Source organism: Schistocerca americana, chromosome 2, assembly GCF_021461395.2.
Source record: "Schistocerca americana isolate TAMUIC-IGC-003095 chromosome 2, iqSchAmer2.1, whole genome shotgun sequence".
Classification (NCBI taxonomy): Eukaryota; Metazoa; Arthropoda; class Insecta; order Orthoptera; family Acrididae; genus Schistocerca; species Schistocerca americana.
The window spans coordinates 981719963-981741286 of record NC_060120.1 but is presented as its reverse complement, the minus strand read 5'-3'; the positions used below and the strand labels follow the sequence as shown (position 1 = coordinate 981741286).

The following is a 21324-nucleotide window of genomic DNA, read 5'->3' as shown; positions in this document are numbered from 1 at the left end:
TTTACGGACACTATCATTACAATTGGTTGCGAAATTACAAAATATTATTGTTCCCGTGAATGTCATCGAACGATGACTGAATTTTTTCCAAGAAAGTAACGTACATAATTTGTGAGTACTTGGATTTTATAATCACTTTATAGTGTTATAAGTCTACAATAATCTACATCTACATCTACATTTATACTCCGCAAGCCACCCAACGGTGTGTGGCGGAGGGCACTTTACGTGCCACTGTCATTGACTCCCTTTCCTGTTCCAGTCGCGTATGGTTCGCGGGAAGAACGACTGTCTGAAAGCCTCTGTGCGCGCTCTAATCTCTCTAATTTTACATTCGTGATCTCCTTGGGAGGTATAAGTAGGGGGAAGCAATATATTCGATACCTCATCCAGAAACGCACCCTCTCGAAACCTGGCGAGCAAGCTACATCGCGATGCACAGCGCCTCTCTTGCAGAGTCTGCCACTTGAGTTTATTAAACATCTCCCTAACGCTATCACGGTTACCAAATAACCCTGTGACGAAACGCGCCGCTCTTCTTTGGATCTTCTCTATCTCCTCCGTCAGACCGATCTGGTACGGATCCCACACTGATGAGCAATACTCAAGTATAGGTCGAACGAGTGTTTTGTAAGCCACCTCCTTTGTTGATTGATAGTGTAGTGTATTACACATTAGTGTACTGCTGTACATGCATACTTATTAAAAGCTGTGTTTTTCACTTAACCTGAATTTTTTTAACACAAACGCCTTATCTCATGGTCCCTTTGGATTCATGTTAATATGTTTTAATGTATATGCAAGGTTTAAATGGACTGTAAATCATGTTCTGGAGATGTCTGTGTCTAGTAAGTGGATTAAGGATGGAGAGGACCCATCGTTATTTAATATGAAATTCAGAAAATGCTGAGGAAGCAAAGGATGTTTCACACACAAATGATATCAGGAAAAGATTAGTAGAGGCAAAGATCTATATACACAGCATACAACAACTACTCCACTCACACCATAGCAAAAGATCTGGCTGAGAAACCAAGGACATTCTGGTCCTATGCAAAACAACAAACAAGATATAAGACTTCTATCTAGCCATTCATTGACCAGTCTGGAGTACCTGTAGAAGATAGCGAAAGTAAAGACGACATTTTAGATTTTGCATTTGAGAATTGCACAAACATACCATCATTTGACAAACACACAAATTCCCATATGGGCAATATCATAGTAGGCATCCCTGGTGTAGAGAAACAACTGAAAGAGTTGAAAACAAATAAGTTGCTAGGTCCGCCTGAAATCCCAATTCAGTTTTATAAAAAAACTACTCTGCATCGTTGTCCCCCTACTTAGCCTGCATTTATCATGAATCTCTTGTCTAGTGCAAATTCCCAAACAATTGGAAAAAAGTGCAGGCAACTCCTGTATATAAGAAGGGTACAAGAACAGACACGCAAATTTACAGCCAATATTCTTAATTCTGATTTGCTCCACAATTCTTGGACATATTCTGAGTTTAAATATAATAAATTTCCTTGAGCCAAAAAGCTCATGATATCCTGCAAACTATGGATGAATGGCAATAGGCAGATTCCATACTTCTATATTTCCAAAAGGCATTTGACACAGTTCCCCACTGCAGACTGACGATAAAGGTACAAGCCTATGGAATAGCTACCCACATATTTCAGTGGCTCAAGTCTTCTTACGTAGTAGAACCCAGTAGACAGTCCTCAACAGCAAGTGTTCATTATAGACAAGAATATCGTCAGGACTGCCTCAGGGGAGTGTCATAGGACAACCTTTACTTTCTTTTTTTTTTTTTACTTTCTATATACATAAATCTGGCAGACAGTGTGGGCAGCAATCTGCAGTTGTTCGCTGATGATGCTGTGGGGCACAAGAATACGTCTTCACTGAGAGATTTTAGAAGGATACAAGATGACTTAGACAAAATTTTTAGTTTGTATGATGAATGGCAACTAGCTCTAAATGTAGAAAAATGTAAGTTAATGTTGGTGTGTAGGATAGCAAACCTGTAATGTTTGAATATGGCATTATTAGTTGGCTGCTTTGGGCAATCATATTGTTTAAACACCTGGGAATAACATTGCAAAGCAATAAGAAATGGAATGGGTATGTGAGGATTGTTGTAGGGAAGGAAAATAATTTACTTCGGTTTATAGGAAGAATTTTGGTAAAGTATAGTGTCTATAAAGGACACTGCATATAGGATGGTAGTGTGACCTATTCATGACTACTGCTTGAGTGTTTGGGATACACATCAGGTCAGATTAAAGGAAGGCATTGAAGCATTTCAGAGGTTGGCTACTAGAATTGTTACCGTTAGGCTTAAACAACAAGCAAATATTCAGGAGATGCTTTGGGAACTCAAATGGCAATTTCTGGAGGGAATGCAATGTCATTTTCAAGGAACACTATTGAGAAAATATAGAGAGCCAGTATTTGAATGAAGCTGAATGCAGAACAATTCTACTGCTGCCAACATACATTTTGTGTGAGGACCACGCAGACAATTACAATAAATTAGGGCTCATATGGAGGCATATAGATAGTCATTTTTCCTCACTCTGTTTGTGAATGGAACAGGAAAGGAAATGACTAATAGTGGTACACGGTACCCTCAATGAAGCACCATGTGCTGGCTTGTTGAGTGTGTATGTTTTTAGTTGTAGATGTATGTGGTACTTCTAGGTCATGTGTTACTCACGGTCATTTATAATCAGGTGTCTTGATTTGTCAGTAGCATGAACTGCTATTGACACACTTAATATGGAATTTGCACTGTTGTTTGAACCTGGTTAGGTGAAAGTAGTGAATTTTAAGGCACCCATTGTCTTTAAACTGATAGCAACTACAAGATTTTGCAGAGGGTCCCCAAATTGGTTGGTCATTAATGATGACATTAAGACTGAACTTGATAGACTAGTACAACAACAAGTTTTATCCCCCATATCCTACAGTTAGTGGGCTTCTCCATAAGGGGTGGTCAGGAAATGTGGGAGATCTCTCCAAGTGTGTAAAGACTTTAAGCAAACCATTAGTGCTCAAACCAACATTGATTCTTTTCTTTCCTAAGCTTGGGTGGGGTAAACTCTTCTCTAAAATTAATCTTACAGGGGCACTCACTGAAGACATTAGTGTTGAACACAATGTTTAGATTGTATAAATAGAACAAGTTGCCTTTTGGCACTACTAGAGGCCCCGCCATCTTCAAGAGTTCTTGTATAGACTAACGCTGGCATTCAAAATTGTGTAAATTATCTTGATGATATCCTGGTCATTGGTAATAGAATGATCAAATATTTGTGCAGTCTCCATCCGGTTTTTGTGACACTGGCACATAAAAAACTTATGCGTAACTTTTCCAAATGCATTTTCTTTCAACTTTTGGTTACTTGTTTAGGTTATATCCTCTATGACGTTGGTCATCAGTTCACCACACAATAATTAGAGGCTATTCAGAACATCCCTGCACCTAAATCTGTTAAGGACATTCAGGTATACCTAGGAACAGTGAATACTACTTTTTCTGCAAGCAATATCTGTAACCCACCTGCTCACCCATCTTAATAGAAAAGAAGTCCTTTTCTGTGGTCTGAAGTGTTTAATCAGGCTTTTTAGAAGTTAAAATCAGCCCTCCAATTAGCCCCCTGCCTAGTGAACTGCCAATCTCAACCACCATTGGTGTTGACTACAGATGCACGCCAACATGGTGTCAGGTCTTTTTTCTCTCATAAGTTAGAGGATGAAACAGTGGGGCTAACATGGATATCAGTATGTCAAAGATGCTTACTCCAGCTCAGGAGCAACATCTCAGATCACAAAGGAACTGCTGGTCATCCTTTTTAGTGTCCATACTTTTTTTTCCTACCTCACCTTCCAGTATGTCTGGATCCTGAATTAAAGCACTATGAAATAGTTCATTTTCAATTAAATGGTCAACTGGAGTAACTGCTTAATGAGTTCCCTATAAATTCCTACGACATACTACAATGTCCAGAGCAACTCATTTCTTCGACAGGCCCAGAAGTACACTTCCTGTTCAACAGTATCCAGACACATCTTTTTAATGTGTAACTGACCACCAGATGTTATGAGATACAGTCCCACCAGTATAAAAGGCAGTGGGAGTATTGTATTGTCAATAGAGAAACGGTAACAACAGAACTGATTGAGCATACAGCCCATTGACTTCCAACATGGACCAATCATTGGATATCACCACCAGACACATCTCATCCTTCTAAAGCTAACCAGACTGACTGTTGGTGATGTGATGGTGAAGCTGAAACGCAAAGGAACACTCATAGCTAAACCAAAACCAGATATAGACCTCATGTACTGCAGGGTCTGGAACATCAATCATTGCAGAGAGTGGTTGTAAAAAATCACATAAAATCAGCAGAAATGGTCACTTGTATTTGTTCCAAATTACCACCAGCAGTCCAGCTAGCACAATGACTGTGCACTGGGAAGTAAAACGTATGGTGTACAATGGGCAACCAGGTTCTTATATGCCACACACTTTCATTGTCCGTGGTGAGAGAAGCTTGAAGTGGTGTACAAAGAGATGCCGTTGGACAGTGGATGACTGTAAATGAGTGATTTGGAGTGGTGGATCATGCTATACACTGTGTCAATCTGATGGAAGAGTTTGGGTTTGTCAAATTGCTGGATAATCTGTTTAGTACCCAACAATGAAATGTGAAGTAAGTGGAGTTGCAGTATGAGATGTTTTCCATGGTTATGGTGTGGATCCCTTACTGTGCTTATGAAAAAGCTAAATGAAAAAGGATATGAACACATTTTACAGCATTACGTACTGTGAACAGTAGATGAACAGATTGGACTTAATGACTGTTTGTAACAGCATGAAAATGCATCATGTCATAAAGAAGGATCTGTGAGACTATGATCTGTGGACAATAACATTCCTGAAACTGCCATGTCATAAAGAAGGATCTGTGAGACTATGATCTGTGGACAATAACATTCCTGAAATTGATTGGCCTGCCCAGAGTCCTGAACTGAAATCAGTGGACTGCCAGGATGAGTTAGAATGTCAACTTCACCTCTGGCTGTAATGTCCAACATCACTATTTTCTCTGGTTTAGGCTCTTGAGGAAGAAAGGGCTGTCAGTCCTCCATAAACATCCAGACACATAGTTGAAAGTGTCCCCTGCCAATTTCAAGGCATGATAAATGTAAAGTAAGAAGAAACATCCACTAATAGGTGTCTGTATAATTTTCATCAGATAGTGTCGGTGCAGCCAGGTTGGCCTTACATGTTCTCTGCTGGAGATCCACTTGACCTTTGCTTGCTTTCTCTGTCCTCTATGCAGCATCAGGTACTTCAGCTCATGTATCAATCCCACCTGGGCATTTCTAGGATGAAGCAAACCTTGTGTGGACAGAGATTTACAATGGTTGCAACAGTGTGCAATTTTCCAAGCACACTAACTGACCTCACCCCAGTTATTCTGATCATAGCTCACACTAACACAGTCAAGGGACCAAGTTCATGCCAACTTCACAGTCCCTTTCATGGGATCCATGAGGTAAACTATTGTGGACACCTTCTCCCACTCTCTGTGTGTCACCTATCTCCAGCTGACAACAAGGATATTCACAATGGGAGTCTTGGAGTGGATCATCACAGTACAGGGTGCATCAGTATGCTGGCGATCAACAATGGTCCCCAATTTACAGCAATCAATTCCAAAAGCTTTTGCACCTTCAGTGGTATTAAACACCTTACTAAACTCCCTTTCCCTCAATTGCCTGGCAGAGCGCCTTGTTCACTCATTTAGGGTCCATTGGGTTCTGCACAATTTGCTTCAGTGCTAAACTTCATAGCTTCTTACATATTCATGTCTGTCAATGAGCAGTGCCCACTGGAACTACTTTATGGGCAACCTTCTACATCTACATCTACATTTATACTCTGCAAGCCTCCCAACAGTGTGTGGCGGAGGGCACTTTACGTGCCTCTGTCATTACCTCCCTTTTCTGTTCCAGTCGCTTATGGTTTGTGGGAAGAACGACTGTCTGAAAGCCTCCGTGCGCGCTCGAATCTCTCTAATTTTACATTCGTGACCTCCTCGGGAGGTATAAGTAGGGCGAAGCAATATACCTCATCCAGAAACGCACCCTCTCGAAACCTGGCGAGCAAGCTACACCGCGATGCAGAGCGCCTCTCTTGCAGAGTCTGCCACTTGAGTTTTCTAAACATCTCCGTAACGCTATCATGGTTACCAAATAACCCTGTGACGAAACGTGCCACTCTTCTTTGGATCTTCTCTATCTCCTCCGTCAACCCGATCTGGTATGGATCCCACACTGCTGAGCAATACTCAAGTATAGGTCGAATGAGTGTTTTGTAAGCCACCTCCTTTGTTGATGGACTACATTTTCTAAGGACTCTCCCAATGAATCTCAACCTGGTACCCGCCTTACCAACAATTAATTTTATATGATCATTCCACTTCAAATCATTCTGCATGCATACTCCCAGGTATTTTACAGAAGAAACTGCTACCAGTGTTTGTTCCGTTATCATATAATCATACAATAAAGGATCCTTCTTTCTATGTATTCGCAATACATTACATTTGTCTATGTTAAGGGTCAGTTGCCACTCCCTGCACCAAGTGCCTATCCGCTGCAGATCTTCCTGCATTTCGCTACAATTTTCTAATGCTGCAACTTCTCTGTATATTACAGCATCATCCGTGAAAAGCCGCATGGAACTTCCGACACTATCTACTAGGTCATTTATATATATTGTGAAAAGCAGTGGTCCCATAACACTCCCCTGTGGCACGCCAGAGGTTACTTTAATGTCTGTAGATGTCTCTCCATAGATAACAACATGCTGTGTTCTGTTTGGTAAAAACTCTTCAATCCAGCCACACAGCTGGTCTGATATTCCATAGGCTCTTACTTTGTTTATCAGGCGACAGTGCGGAACTGTATCGAACGCCTTCCGGGAGTCAAGGAAAATAGCATCTACCTGGGAGCCTGTATCTAATATTTTCTGGGTCTCATGAACAAATAAAGCGAGTTGGGTCTCACACGATCACTGTTTCTGGAATCCATATTGATTCCTACAGAGTAGATTCTGGGTTTCCAAAAACGATATGATACTCGAGCAAAAGACATGTTCTAAAATTCTACAACAGATCGACGTCAGAGATATAGGTCTATAGTTTTGCGCATCTGCTCGACGACCCTTCTTGAAGACTGGGACTATCTGTGCTCTTTTCCAATCATTTGGAACTTTCCGTTCCTCTAGAGACTTGCGGTACACGGCTGTTAGAGGGGGGGCAAGTTCTTTCGCGTACTCTGTGTAGAATCGAATTGGTATCCCGTCAGGTCCAGTGGACTTTCCTCTGATGAGTGATTCCAGTTGCTTTTCTATTCCTTGGACACTTATTTCAATGGCAGCCATTTTTTCGTTTGTGCGAGGATTTAGAGAAGGAACTGCAGTGCCGTCTTCCTCTGTGAAACAGCTTTGGAAAAAGGTGTTTAGTATTTCAGCTTTACACGTGTCATCCTCTGTTTCATTGCCATCATCATCCCAGAGTGTCTGGATATGCTGTTTTGAGCCACTTACTGATTTAACGTAAGACCAGAACTTCCTAGGATTTTCTGTCAAGTCAGTACATAGAATTTTACTTTCGAATTCACTGAACGCTTCAAGCATAGCCCTCCTTACGCTAACTTTGACATCGTTTAGCTTCTGTTTGTCTGAGAGGTTTTGGCTGCGTTTAAACTTGGAGTGAAGCTCTCTTTGCTTTCACAGTAGTTTCCTAACTTTTTTGTTGAACCACGGTGGGTTTTTCCCATCCCTCACAGTTTTACTCGGCACGTACCTGTCTGAAACGCATTTTACAATTGCCTTAAACTTTTTCCATAAACACTCAACATTGATATGTTAAGTAGTCTGAAATCTGCCTTCTATTACTCTTGCTAAACAGATAAACCTTCCTCCCTTTTTTAATATTCCTATTAACTTCCATATTCAGGGATGCTGCAACGGCTTTATGATCACTGATTCCCTGTTCTGCACTTACAGAGCCCTTACAGGACACTCCTGTATCCATCTCCAGAAGAAGAAGAAGAAGTTGCAGTCATTCCATTCTTTGTAGGTGCCCTGATGTTTGCATGCACATTTGGGCAGAGTCCAGGTTGGATCCAAGGGTTTGTAGCAGAATAACAGGGGTATTAAGTGCCATTGGTAGCTACACTACATAGAATGCTGCACTGACACCATGATGAATGGTGCTGGGTCTAGCAGTTTACTCTGAACCTAAATAAATGAAATGTACTGTGCATAAATAGGTAAGAAATCCACCACTGTATAATAACACTACTGACAACAAATCGCTAGAAACATTAATTACCATAAAATATGGATTAAACATATGGAGGGGCATAAGATGGAAAGACCACATAAAACAAACTGTAGGACAAGCAGGTCCCAGGCTGACATTCACAGGAAAAATATTGAGGAAATTTAATACATCCACAAAAGAACTTGTTTTCAAAAGATTTGCTTGACTGATTCTTGGTTATGGCTCCTCAATCTGGAATCTTTACCAGAGACAAGTAAGACCAATGGGGAGCAGTGAGGGCACTCCATAAATGCTCAATGAACTCCAGTGGCAGACAGAACAAGAGAGGCACATCACAGAGAAATTTGTTATCAAAATTCCAAGCAAGTATGTCTCAGGATGAGTCAGGAAACATATTACTCTCTCTCAAAATTTCATCACAGGATTGTTTTACCAGTGTGAGGGCATTCTGAAATGCTCAACAAACTCCAATGGCAGACACGCACACAAAACGAGAGCCCTTACATGACATTTATTTAGGTTTAGGGTAAACTGCCAAATCCTGCACCATTCATCATGGTCTCAGTGCAGCGTCCTATGTAATGTAGCTATCAATGGCACTTAATACTCCTGTTATTGTGCTACAAACCCTGGGAGTCACCCCAGACTCTTCACAAGTAAGATCTAACACAGAAGTTTACCAGCACTCATTCATTCTATGTGCCATTCATGTGATCTACTCTACACAAGCCCATGTAAAATGTTTCAGCTATCAACAAAGTGAGGGGACCAGGTCTGTGTTCCATCGTACTATGCTGGTTATAAATACATTTTTGGAAGTACTGGGATGTAATTAGTAATTACTTCCTTGCCTTCTTCTGGGTGGGTGCCACTTTTAAAGCAACAGTCTCGTAAAAATAATGTCATTCTTCAATTCATTCCTCATTTCCAATTTTTATGACTGGGTATTTCTAATACACATTTCTGTGCATCAAGTCACCAAGTGCATACAGAGACAACAGTGTTACTCCATCAGCACAATATTTCAGTACTTTGGTGGACAAACTTTTATATTCAAGAGCAGACACACAATAATTATTCAAAACTAGACATCAGTGCATCAGTGGGAACACACTATATAAAGCTTTATGAGTCCAATTTATTAATCTACAGCTAGTCAGTGGGCTAAAATGAGACCAAGTGGGTAAAATAATGAAATTCAAAGAAATATTTTTCTGCAGAAGTTGGAAGTGAAAAAAAATGTGGAAAGTTATTAACAGAACATCCTGCAATGTCCACCTGAAAAAGCCTGAGATAAAATTATTTTATTTCACTTATTGTCAATAACAAAAATCAATTTCTGATTAGGTTATCTGAAATATACTTAAACACAATCCAGTTAACAAAAATGACCACACAGACTATGCCTTCTTCTCTAACATTTAGAGCAATATTTCTTGTGCAAAGGTCTTCAATGCATTGTCCACAGAAACGTGACAAGAAACTGGTACTCCTTGGAACTTCCAAAGTAAATGAAAAGTCTGCATTATTAGACATTCCTTCTGAAAATTTTACATGTCTACATTCAAGAATTCACAATCTCTGTTAGTAGTATTACAATAGCAACACACACACTCTTCCACTATCACCAGGATGTGGACAACTATCTTCATTTGACAATTATCAATCTAGTCATATACATACAAAAAGTAGTAGCAGTTGCTTAGTACATAAGGAAAAGCAGAAGCTTTTTCAAAGCAGCATTTCTTTGTTAATTTTTTATGTTCATCAGAAGTCCTTTGGAGCACCAGATTAATGACAGTTACTTATACATACATTTTACAGAACTAGTAAAAAAATGTAAGCTGTGTCCATTTCTTAATTCATTTCTTGATTTGTCCTGAATAGATAAAAAAAGCTGTATTGGCATTTAATAAATATATACAACATGTTTTCGATTATGGATGATAACAATAATGTCCTTAAGTAAATTTCCTTTCATGAAAAGTGAGAGTGAGAGTTAGGACATTGACTTGTTTGATGCAGATATTAAAACAGATACACTGGAATTATTACCTGTGAGATCTGAGTATCCTAAAACTCCAGCATTATTAATTAATATATCAACTCCACCAACATTCTCATTTATCCATTTAAAAGCTTTCAGAATATCTTCTTCTTGTCTTACATCACCTCCTACAGCATACAGTTTTCCAGGTGCACCTTTGATTTCCAGGGCCTACAACAGATATATTTATAAAGTCATAGTATAAAAAACTCCCATGAAAGAAAAATTTTAATATAGCCCCAAAACTGAAATACATGATAGGAATTTTGCAGTCACAATTCACATTTGTTGAAATCATCCAATGTGAAAGACTTATCAGTGATGAGGGCAGGGAGTCAAGAACTAAAATTAGATTTAGAAGTCACACTGAACTGTCAAAGCCCTCATTTTATACTAATATAGAGACAGCTCTATAAACAGGAATGAGAAAGTTATACTTCCCAAAATATGTCAGCTAATATAATAAATTCAAACATTTTGAAATTATGTAATTATACTCTAGGCACAAAATTGGTAAGTGTGATGTACATGTGGAGATAGACAAATGATTATAGTTTCAGAAAAATTGGATGATTTATTCCAGAGAAAGAGCTTCACAAACTGAGCAAGTCAAAAACATGTCGGTCCACCTCTGGCCCTTATGGAAGCAGTTATTTGGCTTTGGATTAATTGGTAGACTTTTTAGATGTGCTCCTGATGGATATCATGGCAAGCTGTATTCAATTGGCATGTTAGATTGTCAAAATCCTGACCTGGATGGAGGGCCCTACACATAGTGCTCCAAACATTCTCAGTTAGGGAGAGATCTGGCAAGCTTGCTAACCAAAGTAAGGTTTGGAAAGCATGAAGACAAGCAGTAGAAACTCTCTCCATATGCAGGGATGGCATTAGCTTGCTGAAATGTATGCTCATGATAGCCTGCCATGAAGGGCAACAAAATGGGTCATCATCAAAGCACCACTGTGCTGTAAGGGTGTTGTGGATGACAACAAAAGGGGTCCTGCTATGAAAATAAATGTCACCAACAAGCATAACTCCTGGCTGTTGGGTACACAGTAACAGTCACGTTAATATCCCATAGCTGCCCAGGGAGTCTCCAGACACATCTCAACTTGGAATCACGTTGACTCAAATAGAATTGTCTTCGATGATAAGTCCTGCTTTGAAATGGGCCCAATGGCCTATGAAGACATGTCTGGAGATACCCCAGACAGCAGTCAGACACCAACCTGGCTGTTGCCAGCTGGCCCAACAGCCAGGAGTGAAGTTCTGGGATGACATTTCTTTTCATAGCAGCATCCCTTCGGTTGTCATCTGCGCCACCCTTACAGCACAGTGGTATGTCAATGATAGTCTATACCCTATTTATAAGAAACAATATGTTGGACCCACTTTACAATAAATATACATACACAAAATGTATAGAAGAAGTCCAAGACACTCCATCAGCAAAGATGAATCACATAGCAAACATATCATGAGAAGCATAGTGTAGAATTGCCAATCTTTCAACCATCACATGTGGAGCACCCCACTGCTCAATTCTGGGCCACCTACATTTTATTATTTTAATTAATAATCTACTTCTTTGTGCAAATCACTGTATATTCACCATCTCTGCTTATGACCCTATGGTATTTACTGATAATTCATTAGACTAACTTTAGCTGTCAGCTGATAAGCTTTCTGGGATATTGTGAACTCAATTAACATATATGGCTTTTCTGTGAATTTCATCAAAACAAGCTTTATTCAGTTTCACACATCATCTAAAAATGAAGAAATAAGAGAAAAAGAAGGCAACCAGCAGATGGCTAGTGCAGACACATCAAAATACCAGGGCTTACACAATGATACCAAACTAAATTGGTCAGACCACACCCTGTATCTGTGTAAACTATTGTGTCCAGAAACTCATGCTTTATACATTATTTGCTCTTATAAAAATATGGAAATTATTAAATTGCCTTATTATGGCTATTTTCAAGCCATTGTGGCATATGGAAACATATTTTGGGGGAAGTCAGCCATTGGCTAGAAAAGTGCTTTACATACAGAAAAGAGCCAGAATCATGAGTGGAGTCCACCATAGAACTATACACAGAAATCTTTTTAAGGGACTTGGAATTTTCAAATCCACTATATATCATTGTTTTTTGTTTTTTTTTTGTTTATTGCCATGATTGTACTTTACTGGCATGTTAAGATTGCATAGCACAGGTCATTTTCCTTTCCCTTCTTACAAACTAATTTTTTTTTCATATGTAGCTATATAACTGAAGAAAAATTCCATATTCATGTCAGTAAAATAAAAACCATGATGGACAGTTTCTGCTCATATACTGACATTCCTTTTTGGTAATATTTTATTTATAATAGTAAAATATTTTAAAATCATCAGTCCTCATTTTGATGACTCTGTATAGATTCTTTGCCCAGCTCTTCTTAATGACACCTGCCAACTGCTCATGTGTTTACTACTTATGTTCTCCTTTCATATGCCATCAGTTATGTACAGCCAAAGTAAAGGTGCCCTCAACTCAAAGATTGTTTTCAACATGACAGTGCTATGCTAGGTATGGTTTTACTAGAGATAGTATGCCCTCTGATGCTTTAACTGACTTACCTAGCCAGTTATAAGGGAACCTACAGTATAGCATAATTTTTCAAGTCAAGAAACGTACTTGGAGGCGGAAGAAGCAATAGGTGGCATAAAAATCATAATCCCATAAATCTGAATCCACAGTCAGATGCTTAACAACTTTTTATTGAAGATACTCTTTATTTTTCAAGTCTTTATACAAAGTATCTAATTTTTCATACAATTACATTTTTAATAACTGTTTAACATTATTACATTATGGACACAATTTCAAACAAGCAGAGAAATTTAAGTACATGGGATCAATTCCATCTAATAAAAGTGAGGTTTAGAAAGAGATTCAGCAGAGAATAATTAATGCTAGTAATGCCTTCTTTAGTCCCAATAACTTATTCAAGTAATGCTTGGTCTCACAAAACAGAAGATCAAACTTTACATGGCACTGGTGAAACTGGTTCTGTTATATGGCTACGAGACATGAACGACTTCACAAACACTTGGAGAGCACGTTTGCACAGTTGAAAGGAAAGTGCTCAGAAAGTGGAACAACATCTGCTGGAAATAGCTGCAACTGTGATCGTGACAATGCTCCTTCCTGTGTCACGAATTGTGTTATTGATTTTTGTATAGTGTGTTATTCTGGTTTGTAATATATCTTTTGCTTTCTGTCATGGGGCTTTATGGCCTGTTATGTAGAATAAATGATGATGATGATGATGATGATGATGATGACGATGATGATGATGATGATGACTGTCAATAAATTTTTACATTATAAATAAAAATGTGAATGCCAGCATTCATAGAATGAAGCCTTTAATACAATCTTCAATATGAGGTACATGCAGAAAGTAAGTTCCATTTTGTGATTAAAAAAAATGAGTACATACATAGAAAAACTATTTGCTGAAGAGAAACTACAAATGTTAAACTCTCTTTCCACATAACTCACAATTTTGTAGGCATTTATCATAGCATGGCACAAGTTTTTGTATGCCTTCTTCAAAGGATGTTGCCACCTGCTTTGTCAATCATGTAGTAATGTGTTCTTTGAACTAATCATTGTTGTTGAATTTTGGACCACTATGAACATTTTCAAGTGCAAAAAGAGATGGAAATTGCTAGACAGAGGCCAGGATTGTATGGAGGGTGGTATTCCAGCCGAAGTCCTATAAGACTTAGCATGTAGTCCATTGTTTTGAATGTGAGCTTGGGCATTGTCATGGATCAAGATTAGTCCATTTCTAAGCTTTCCATAGGGGTTATTCTGTTTCACATGATACAGTTTCTTAAGCATCGCACATTAGACATCTGTACTGATTGTTTCACCATACACTAAAAATGCACCAGAAAAATGCAGTCTCTCTCCCAAAAGACTGTATACATGACTGTTCAAGGTGTCCAGACTTGCTCCACTTTCGTCTTTATTGGTGACACAATATGTTTCCATTCCATTGATTGCCATTTCAATTGTGGGATTTCAAAAATGACTTGATCTCACCCTGGTTACTATCTTGCTTACAAAATCATCACCATCTTTGTTGTAATAGGCCAAAAAGTTAAATTCACTGCCCTTACAGTATCTACTGTGTTCCTCTGTAAAAGGTTTTGGCACCCACTGAGCACACAGTTTTCTAAAATAAAGTTTATCATAAACTGTTTCATGAAGAAGTGATTCTGAAATTTGCAGGAAGTTCTTAGAAAGGTTGGTTACTGCAAACCAATGGTTTGTTCACAAGTTCTTCAATTGTGTGAACCAGTTCTTCATTAATGAAACATGGGTGGCCACATCATCTGTCATTGTGCACTTGATCATATCCTTCACTGAACTGTTGGACCAATCTCCAATGTAATTGCATTTTCTCCATAAACCTTGCAATTCTGTTGATGAATGTACACTGATGCAGTGTTCTCTACATCCAAAATATGAGTTAAAGATCTAATATCACAAGTAGTCAGAGGTTCAATCAACTTTACCATTCTAAACAAGCATAACAACATGCAGAGATCTCTAAATGGTGGCATTTCCTTGTCCTTGATTCACAGCATCCGCTGTGCATGTACCAAACTGTGGCTGTTGTGGAAAGAAATGCAAACACAAATTACTTCCTTGACATATCTCATAATTACACATGGAAATAACTTCTTTTGACTTCTATTTGGGAGACATCAACAGTTGAGGGGGAAAAAAAAAAAAAAGAAAAAAAAGAAAAACATTGGGATAAACGGGGTTTTGGAGATTTTTTTTGTAATGACAATTAAACAGTCCAGTTTATATTCTTATGGTTACATTATTCAAAACACTTTATTCAAAACTCATTCTTAAAACTGCTTTATTAGTTGACAAAATTAATAAATTAACCACACAGAAATTGGTAAACAAAATTTTCTTATGTTGTCAGTGAGAGCCCTTCACAGTTATCATAATCCTCTGTTTAAGCCCATGGCTTTAAAGATCATGTAGTATGAAAATTCATGCTTTGTTCAGCACTGGATCCATACCATAAATGAGAGTTTACTTTAGTTACATGTTTTTGTTGAATTTCCAATTTCTTCCACAGCAGGTAAAATGTACTGAACATTTGTCAAAGAAAATTAAAAATTCATTGTTGTAAATTACTAACCTAAAAATTGCAAACAACGTACATATCACATAACTGCAACGGAAAATAACCTCCTTTATAACTGAATTAAATAGCAGTAAAATTATTTTCTTATAGGCAAATTTTCAACATCATTGTCTTTGGGACTGGAAGAAAGGCGTCAGCAGAGTTAATAAAGTTTGACAAAATAGTATGTGGAGAACAGCAACCTGATGTTACATTTACATTAAAATGAACAGTTGAGGTCACATTAATATTTCTTTATTGGCTGGTTTAAGCTTATAGACAAGCCATCTTCAGAATTTCTTGGCCCCCTATGGCTGCTGCTGATGGCCCCTTGGGTTTGTCATGGTAACCACGAGTGTACGATCATGGTTACCACGAGACACCCAAGACGCCATCAGCACCAGCCATAGGAGGCCACAACATTCTGAAGATGGCTTGTATATAAGCTGAAACCAGCCAATAAGGAAACATTAATGTGATCTTGACTGTTCATTTTAATGTAAAAATCAGCAGAGTGGTCAGAAGTAACATATGATCAAGACAAAATTAAAGCTTTTTGCAAGCAGTGAAATGTTGAAGTCAGTGGCAAAATTGAAAGAATAAAACGTCATCTGAAAAAATGCACTGAGAGAAATGACTTTTCAACTCCTCTGGAATTAGAAACACAAAGTTTAGTTCCAGCAACAATAACAGTACTGTATTGGAAATGGATTTTTTCCCTGGCTGCTCCAGTTTCAGCAGTAATGGTGGTACACTAATAGTAGCTCATGGCAGTCAAAATTTGACTTCAACACCACTGAGGGGGAAACAGGCTAGCCCGGGAGAACTTTATAATTAAAACTAATGATCAATGAAAGGAACAACTGGACATATTGTTAGCAAAGTTCTTTTACACGAACAACATAGCCATAATGTAGCTTCAAGTCAAGAATAAAAAGACATGATCCAAGCACTGCAACCTGGTTACGTTGGTCCCGACTGTTTCAAATTAAGTGGTATGTAGCTTGATAAAGTTGCAAAGGTAGATTCAAATATAAAACTTAAGTTAAAAGATCATAATAGCACATACTACTAAAACATGGGTTGTCTAATATAAAGAATGACCCAATTATGACAATCTGTATCCACACAGGGCAACAAGCATTTGTATTAAATACAATTGATTGTGAAGCCAACCAAAAGACAGCTATATATTGTGTGGAGTCTCTGAAATATTCAATTAAAATGCATGAAGATAATTTTCAGAAAAAATTGCTATTTATGCTGCTAGTGAAAACAAAATGTGATAGCTTTTTAAAGAAGACCCACCTGGCTTATTAACATATGGTTGTTCAGTTCATTATGTTAATCTATGCCTATGAATTAAAGCACATTGGTGGAGTCTGTAAGTACTTTTGGAAACACCATCGACTACATGGTTGATTGAAGGAAAAGAATGGTTTTATGTCACAGCTCCAAAATTCAACTAGATGGATTTCCTAAGCACCTTTATTGATATTTATTATAAATATGCAGAAATTGTAGAAGAGCTTTCTGGAGATGTCCCTGCTAACATTACCAGAATATTGGATAATGCTATAATTTATAAAGATGCCACTCATCTTTTCTGACAAGTGCCAGATTTTTAGAGACCTGGACATTCTTCAGGCACACAGCACAAATACTGTCCAGGCTGTCAAACTATAGATTGATCTTCTAGAAAGTCTTGATGTGGAATACTATAACAACTTACTAAAATAATGAAAGGAAAAAGCACTACAACCCTTTCATTAGCTTGTTAATATGTTACATCCAAGATTCAGAGGGAGAAGATTAACTGCTGAACAAAAAGAAGGTGCACAAAAATGGTTCACAGAGATGCATCCAGTGTTGACTGTAAGTGTTATGTCTTTTGGAACTGCCAATTCTGATTATTTTCCTGGCATCATGTTTTCTGATGCAATTGCAACAAATTCTATCCAAACAAATGGTGGAATATAATAAACCTGAAAACAACAAAAAACAGAAACTTACCAACAGTATTTATTACTTTTGTGAAAATCTTCATTTCTGGCCCTACCAACACTCTATCCATTTAATTTACAGTGTAGTCTATTTTGGAATATTCCCACAGGGAAGTTTTGCATGTTTTTAAAATAACATATCCTCTTCTAGTTCCTGAAATCCACTGGTACTTGTGTCTAGAAGTTATAGAGTGATTTGTGTGTGTGCTTCTTTTTTATTGTATACTGTACATCTGGACATATTCTTTTAGCTTCAGGATACAACCACGCATCTGAGCAGCAAGTATTTTTTTCTTATACTGTTAAAATCAGCACAGCTAATTAATACAACTCTACCTCCTGGCTAGATCCATATTTCTGCCTATGCATTGTGAGTAAATATATGTTCTATCGTAACTTCATTCTGACAATATAAGCATTTGTCAGTGTTATGTAAGTTGAGAGATTTCAGTTTTGGATTTTTGATATCACATTACTTATTCCCATATACCATGTACTTCTAATAGAGGTATGTAATACACCCATGTAAAAATTATTCCAAATGCTCTTCCATCAAACTTTTTGTCATTTAATCTTGATGCTACTTATATGTTGCTGACCTTTTTGTGCCCTGCACATCTGAGCCACATTGTAGTTTCTTGGTTTTACTGCCTCTTTCAGGTAATTGAACTCAATTAAGAACATATGATTAAGTTTGTAATATATTGGTTATGTGCGTTGATAGGTTTCCCTGGGAAAAATGGTGCTTGGGAGTCTGTTGAGCTTGCAGCCAGATTAACTGATCACCGTAGAACGACTTTTCTATGGCATAACATGCCATCATCATCAGACTACTCTGCCGACCGATGTCTCAGACCACTGGGTGTGACATATATACCAGTCATCTACCCCCTCTACTGACCACATGCGTGGACTGTGCTATGTGTCATCTGTGGTGGTAGGAGTAGTTCGTGCCCAGCAATTGAGTGGTGGTCCACATTCTGTACTCCGCCTTTGCCATGCACAGTGTTCCATTTCTGCTGCCATGTAGAGAATTTTCACTGCTGGAGCCTATGCTTGACTAGGTTGAGATCCATTGCCTTGTTTATGAAGTTCTCATGTAGCTGGATTTTGACAGCCTCCTTGCATACATGGTCCCAATAGTGGGATGCATTTTTGAGAACATTTTTTGTATCTTCACATTTCATTTTGTTGCTGGTTTCAAGGCAATGTTCAACAATTGCTGATTTTGTGGTCAGTTGGAGGTCAGTGTGTCATCAGTATTCCACACACCATTCTTCAATTGTACAAATTGTTTGTCTGACACATGCATCCACACTCATATGGTATGTAATATACTCCAGATTTCAGGAGATCCAGGTCATATTTTACTGTCCTTAAAAGGGATTTGGTCTTTACTGACACCATGTATACACATTTGATATTGTGTCTTCATAAAATTCTACCGATCTGTCTGTGTATGGAATGTAGGCTATGTTTTTCAGTTCATCTTCATCAGGTGTTGGCTATGATGAGGTCTTTTACATGAAGGCACATAAAATTTGGTGCTCACTGTAGCCATTTTTCTGGAACACATTCCTGAGGCAGTCCATTTCCAGTTCCATGCTTTCTTCATCAGAACCACATGTGATCTGTGAAACAGGGTGTTTAGCACTTCTTCCCTTGGAGATGGGTGATGACAGCTAGAGCCATGAAGGTACTGGTCCATGTGGATCTTCTTTCGAAAGATGCTGTGTCCCAGTGTTCGCCCAGTTTTCTGTGTACCAGAGCATCCAAGAATGGCAGCTGATCATTTTGCTCTATCTCCATACACAACAAAATTCAGTTCACCATGGAGCATTCTTTAGTCAGTTGGTTAGTGGCTTGGGGGGGGGGGGGGGAGAGGGGAATAAATAGGAAGTTAGTTGTGCCCTTTCAAAGAAATCATCCTGGCATTTGCCTGAAACAATTTAGGGAAATTATCGAAAACCAAAATCGGGATGGCTGGATGCAGGTTTGAACCATTGTCCTCCCAAATGCGAGTCCAGTGTGCTAGCCACTGCACCACATCACTTGGTGGAGCGTTCTTTGCCATCAGTTCCTCCAACCAAAGCCACCTTAATCCCAATATTGAACCCTGCCTCTTCCAGTTCATATCACCATCCAATTGTGATCCTCCCCTGCCTCCCAACCAACCACCCCCTCAGCATCTTCCAGGAATTCCTTGTCTCCAACTTGGCTTTACCAGCCTTCCCCAAGTCCTGTACTAAGGAAACCAACCTTTCAGCAGAAGAATGGACAGCCATACACAGCCTCAAAAGAGATCCTCGCCTTATCATCCTACCTGCAGATTAGGTTCAAATACACTCCTGGAAATTGAAATAAGAACACCGTGAATTCATTGTCCCAGGAAGGGGAAACTTTATTGACACATTCCTGGGGTCAGATACATCACATGATCACACTGACAGAACCACAGGCACATAGACACAGGCAACAGAGCATGCACAATGTCGGCACTAGTACAGTGTATATCCACCTTTCGCAGCAATGCAGGCTGCTATTCTCCCATGGAGACGATCATAGAGATGCTGGATGTAGTCCTGTGGAACGGCTTGCCATGCCATTTCCACCTGGCACTTCAGTTGGACCAGCGTTCGTGCTGGACGTGCAGACCGCGTGAGACGACGCTTCGTCCAGTCCCAGACATGCTCAATGGGGGACAGATCCGGAGATCTTGCTGGCCAGGGTAGTTGACTTACACCTTCTAGAGCACGTTGGGTGGCACGGGATACATGCGGACGAGCATTGTCCTGTTGGAACAGCAAGTTCCCTTGCCGGTCTAGGAATGGTAGAACGATGGGTTCGATGACGGTTTGGATGTACTGTGCACTATTCAGTGTCCCCTCGACGATCACCAGTGGTGTACGGCCAGTGTAGGAGATCGCTCCCCACACCATGATGCCGGGTGTTGGCCCTGTGTGCCTCGGTCATATGCAGTCCTGATTGTGGCGCTCACTTGCACGGTGCCAAACACGCATACGACCATCATTGGCACCAAGGCTGAAGCGACTCTCATCGCTGAAGACGACACGTCTCCATTCGTCCCTCCATTCATGCCTGTCACGACACCGCTGGAGGCGGGCTGCACGATGTTGGGGCGTGAGTGGAAGACGGCCTAACGGTGTGCGGGACCGTAGCCCAGCTTCATGGAGACGGTTGCGAATGGTCCTCGCCGATACCCCAGGAGCAACAGTGTCCCTAATTTGCTGGGAAGTGGCGGTGCGGTCCCCTACGGCACTGCGTAGGATCCTACAGTCTTGGCGTGCATCCGTGAGTCGCTGCGGTCTGGTCCCAGGTCAACGGGCACGTGCACCTTCCGCCGACCACTGGCAACAACATCGATGTACTGTGGAGACCTCACGCCCCACGTGTTGAGCAATTCGGCGGTACGTCCACCCGGCCTCCCGCATGCCCACTATACGCCCTCGCTCAAAGTCCGTCAACTGCACATACGGTTCACGTCCACGCTGTCGCGGCATGCTACCAGTGTTAAAGACTGCGATGGAGCTCCGTATGCCACGGCAAACTGGCTGACACTGACGGCGGCGGTGCACAAATGCTGCGCAGCTAGCGCCATTCGACGGCCAACACCGCGGTTCCTGGTGTGTCCGCTGTGCCGTGCGTGTGATCATTGCTTGTACAGCCC

General features: G+C 39.7%; 1 protein-coding gene across 1 annotated transcript in view; it reads right to left on the bottom strand.

Moving 5' to 3' along the window:
* LOC124596260 (farnesol dehydrogenase-like) overlaps window positions 1-21324 on the bottom strand; it is a 140623-nt gene that overhangs the window by 54315 nt on the left and 64984 nt on the right. Inside the window, exon 2 of the mRNA XM_047135334.1 lies at window positions 10431-10593. Coding sequence (XP_046991290.1) covers window positions 10431-10593 — 163 coding nt within the window. The remainder of the gene's footprint in view (window positions 1-10430; window positions 10594-21324) is intronic.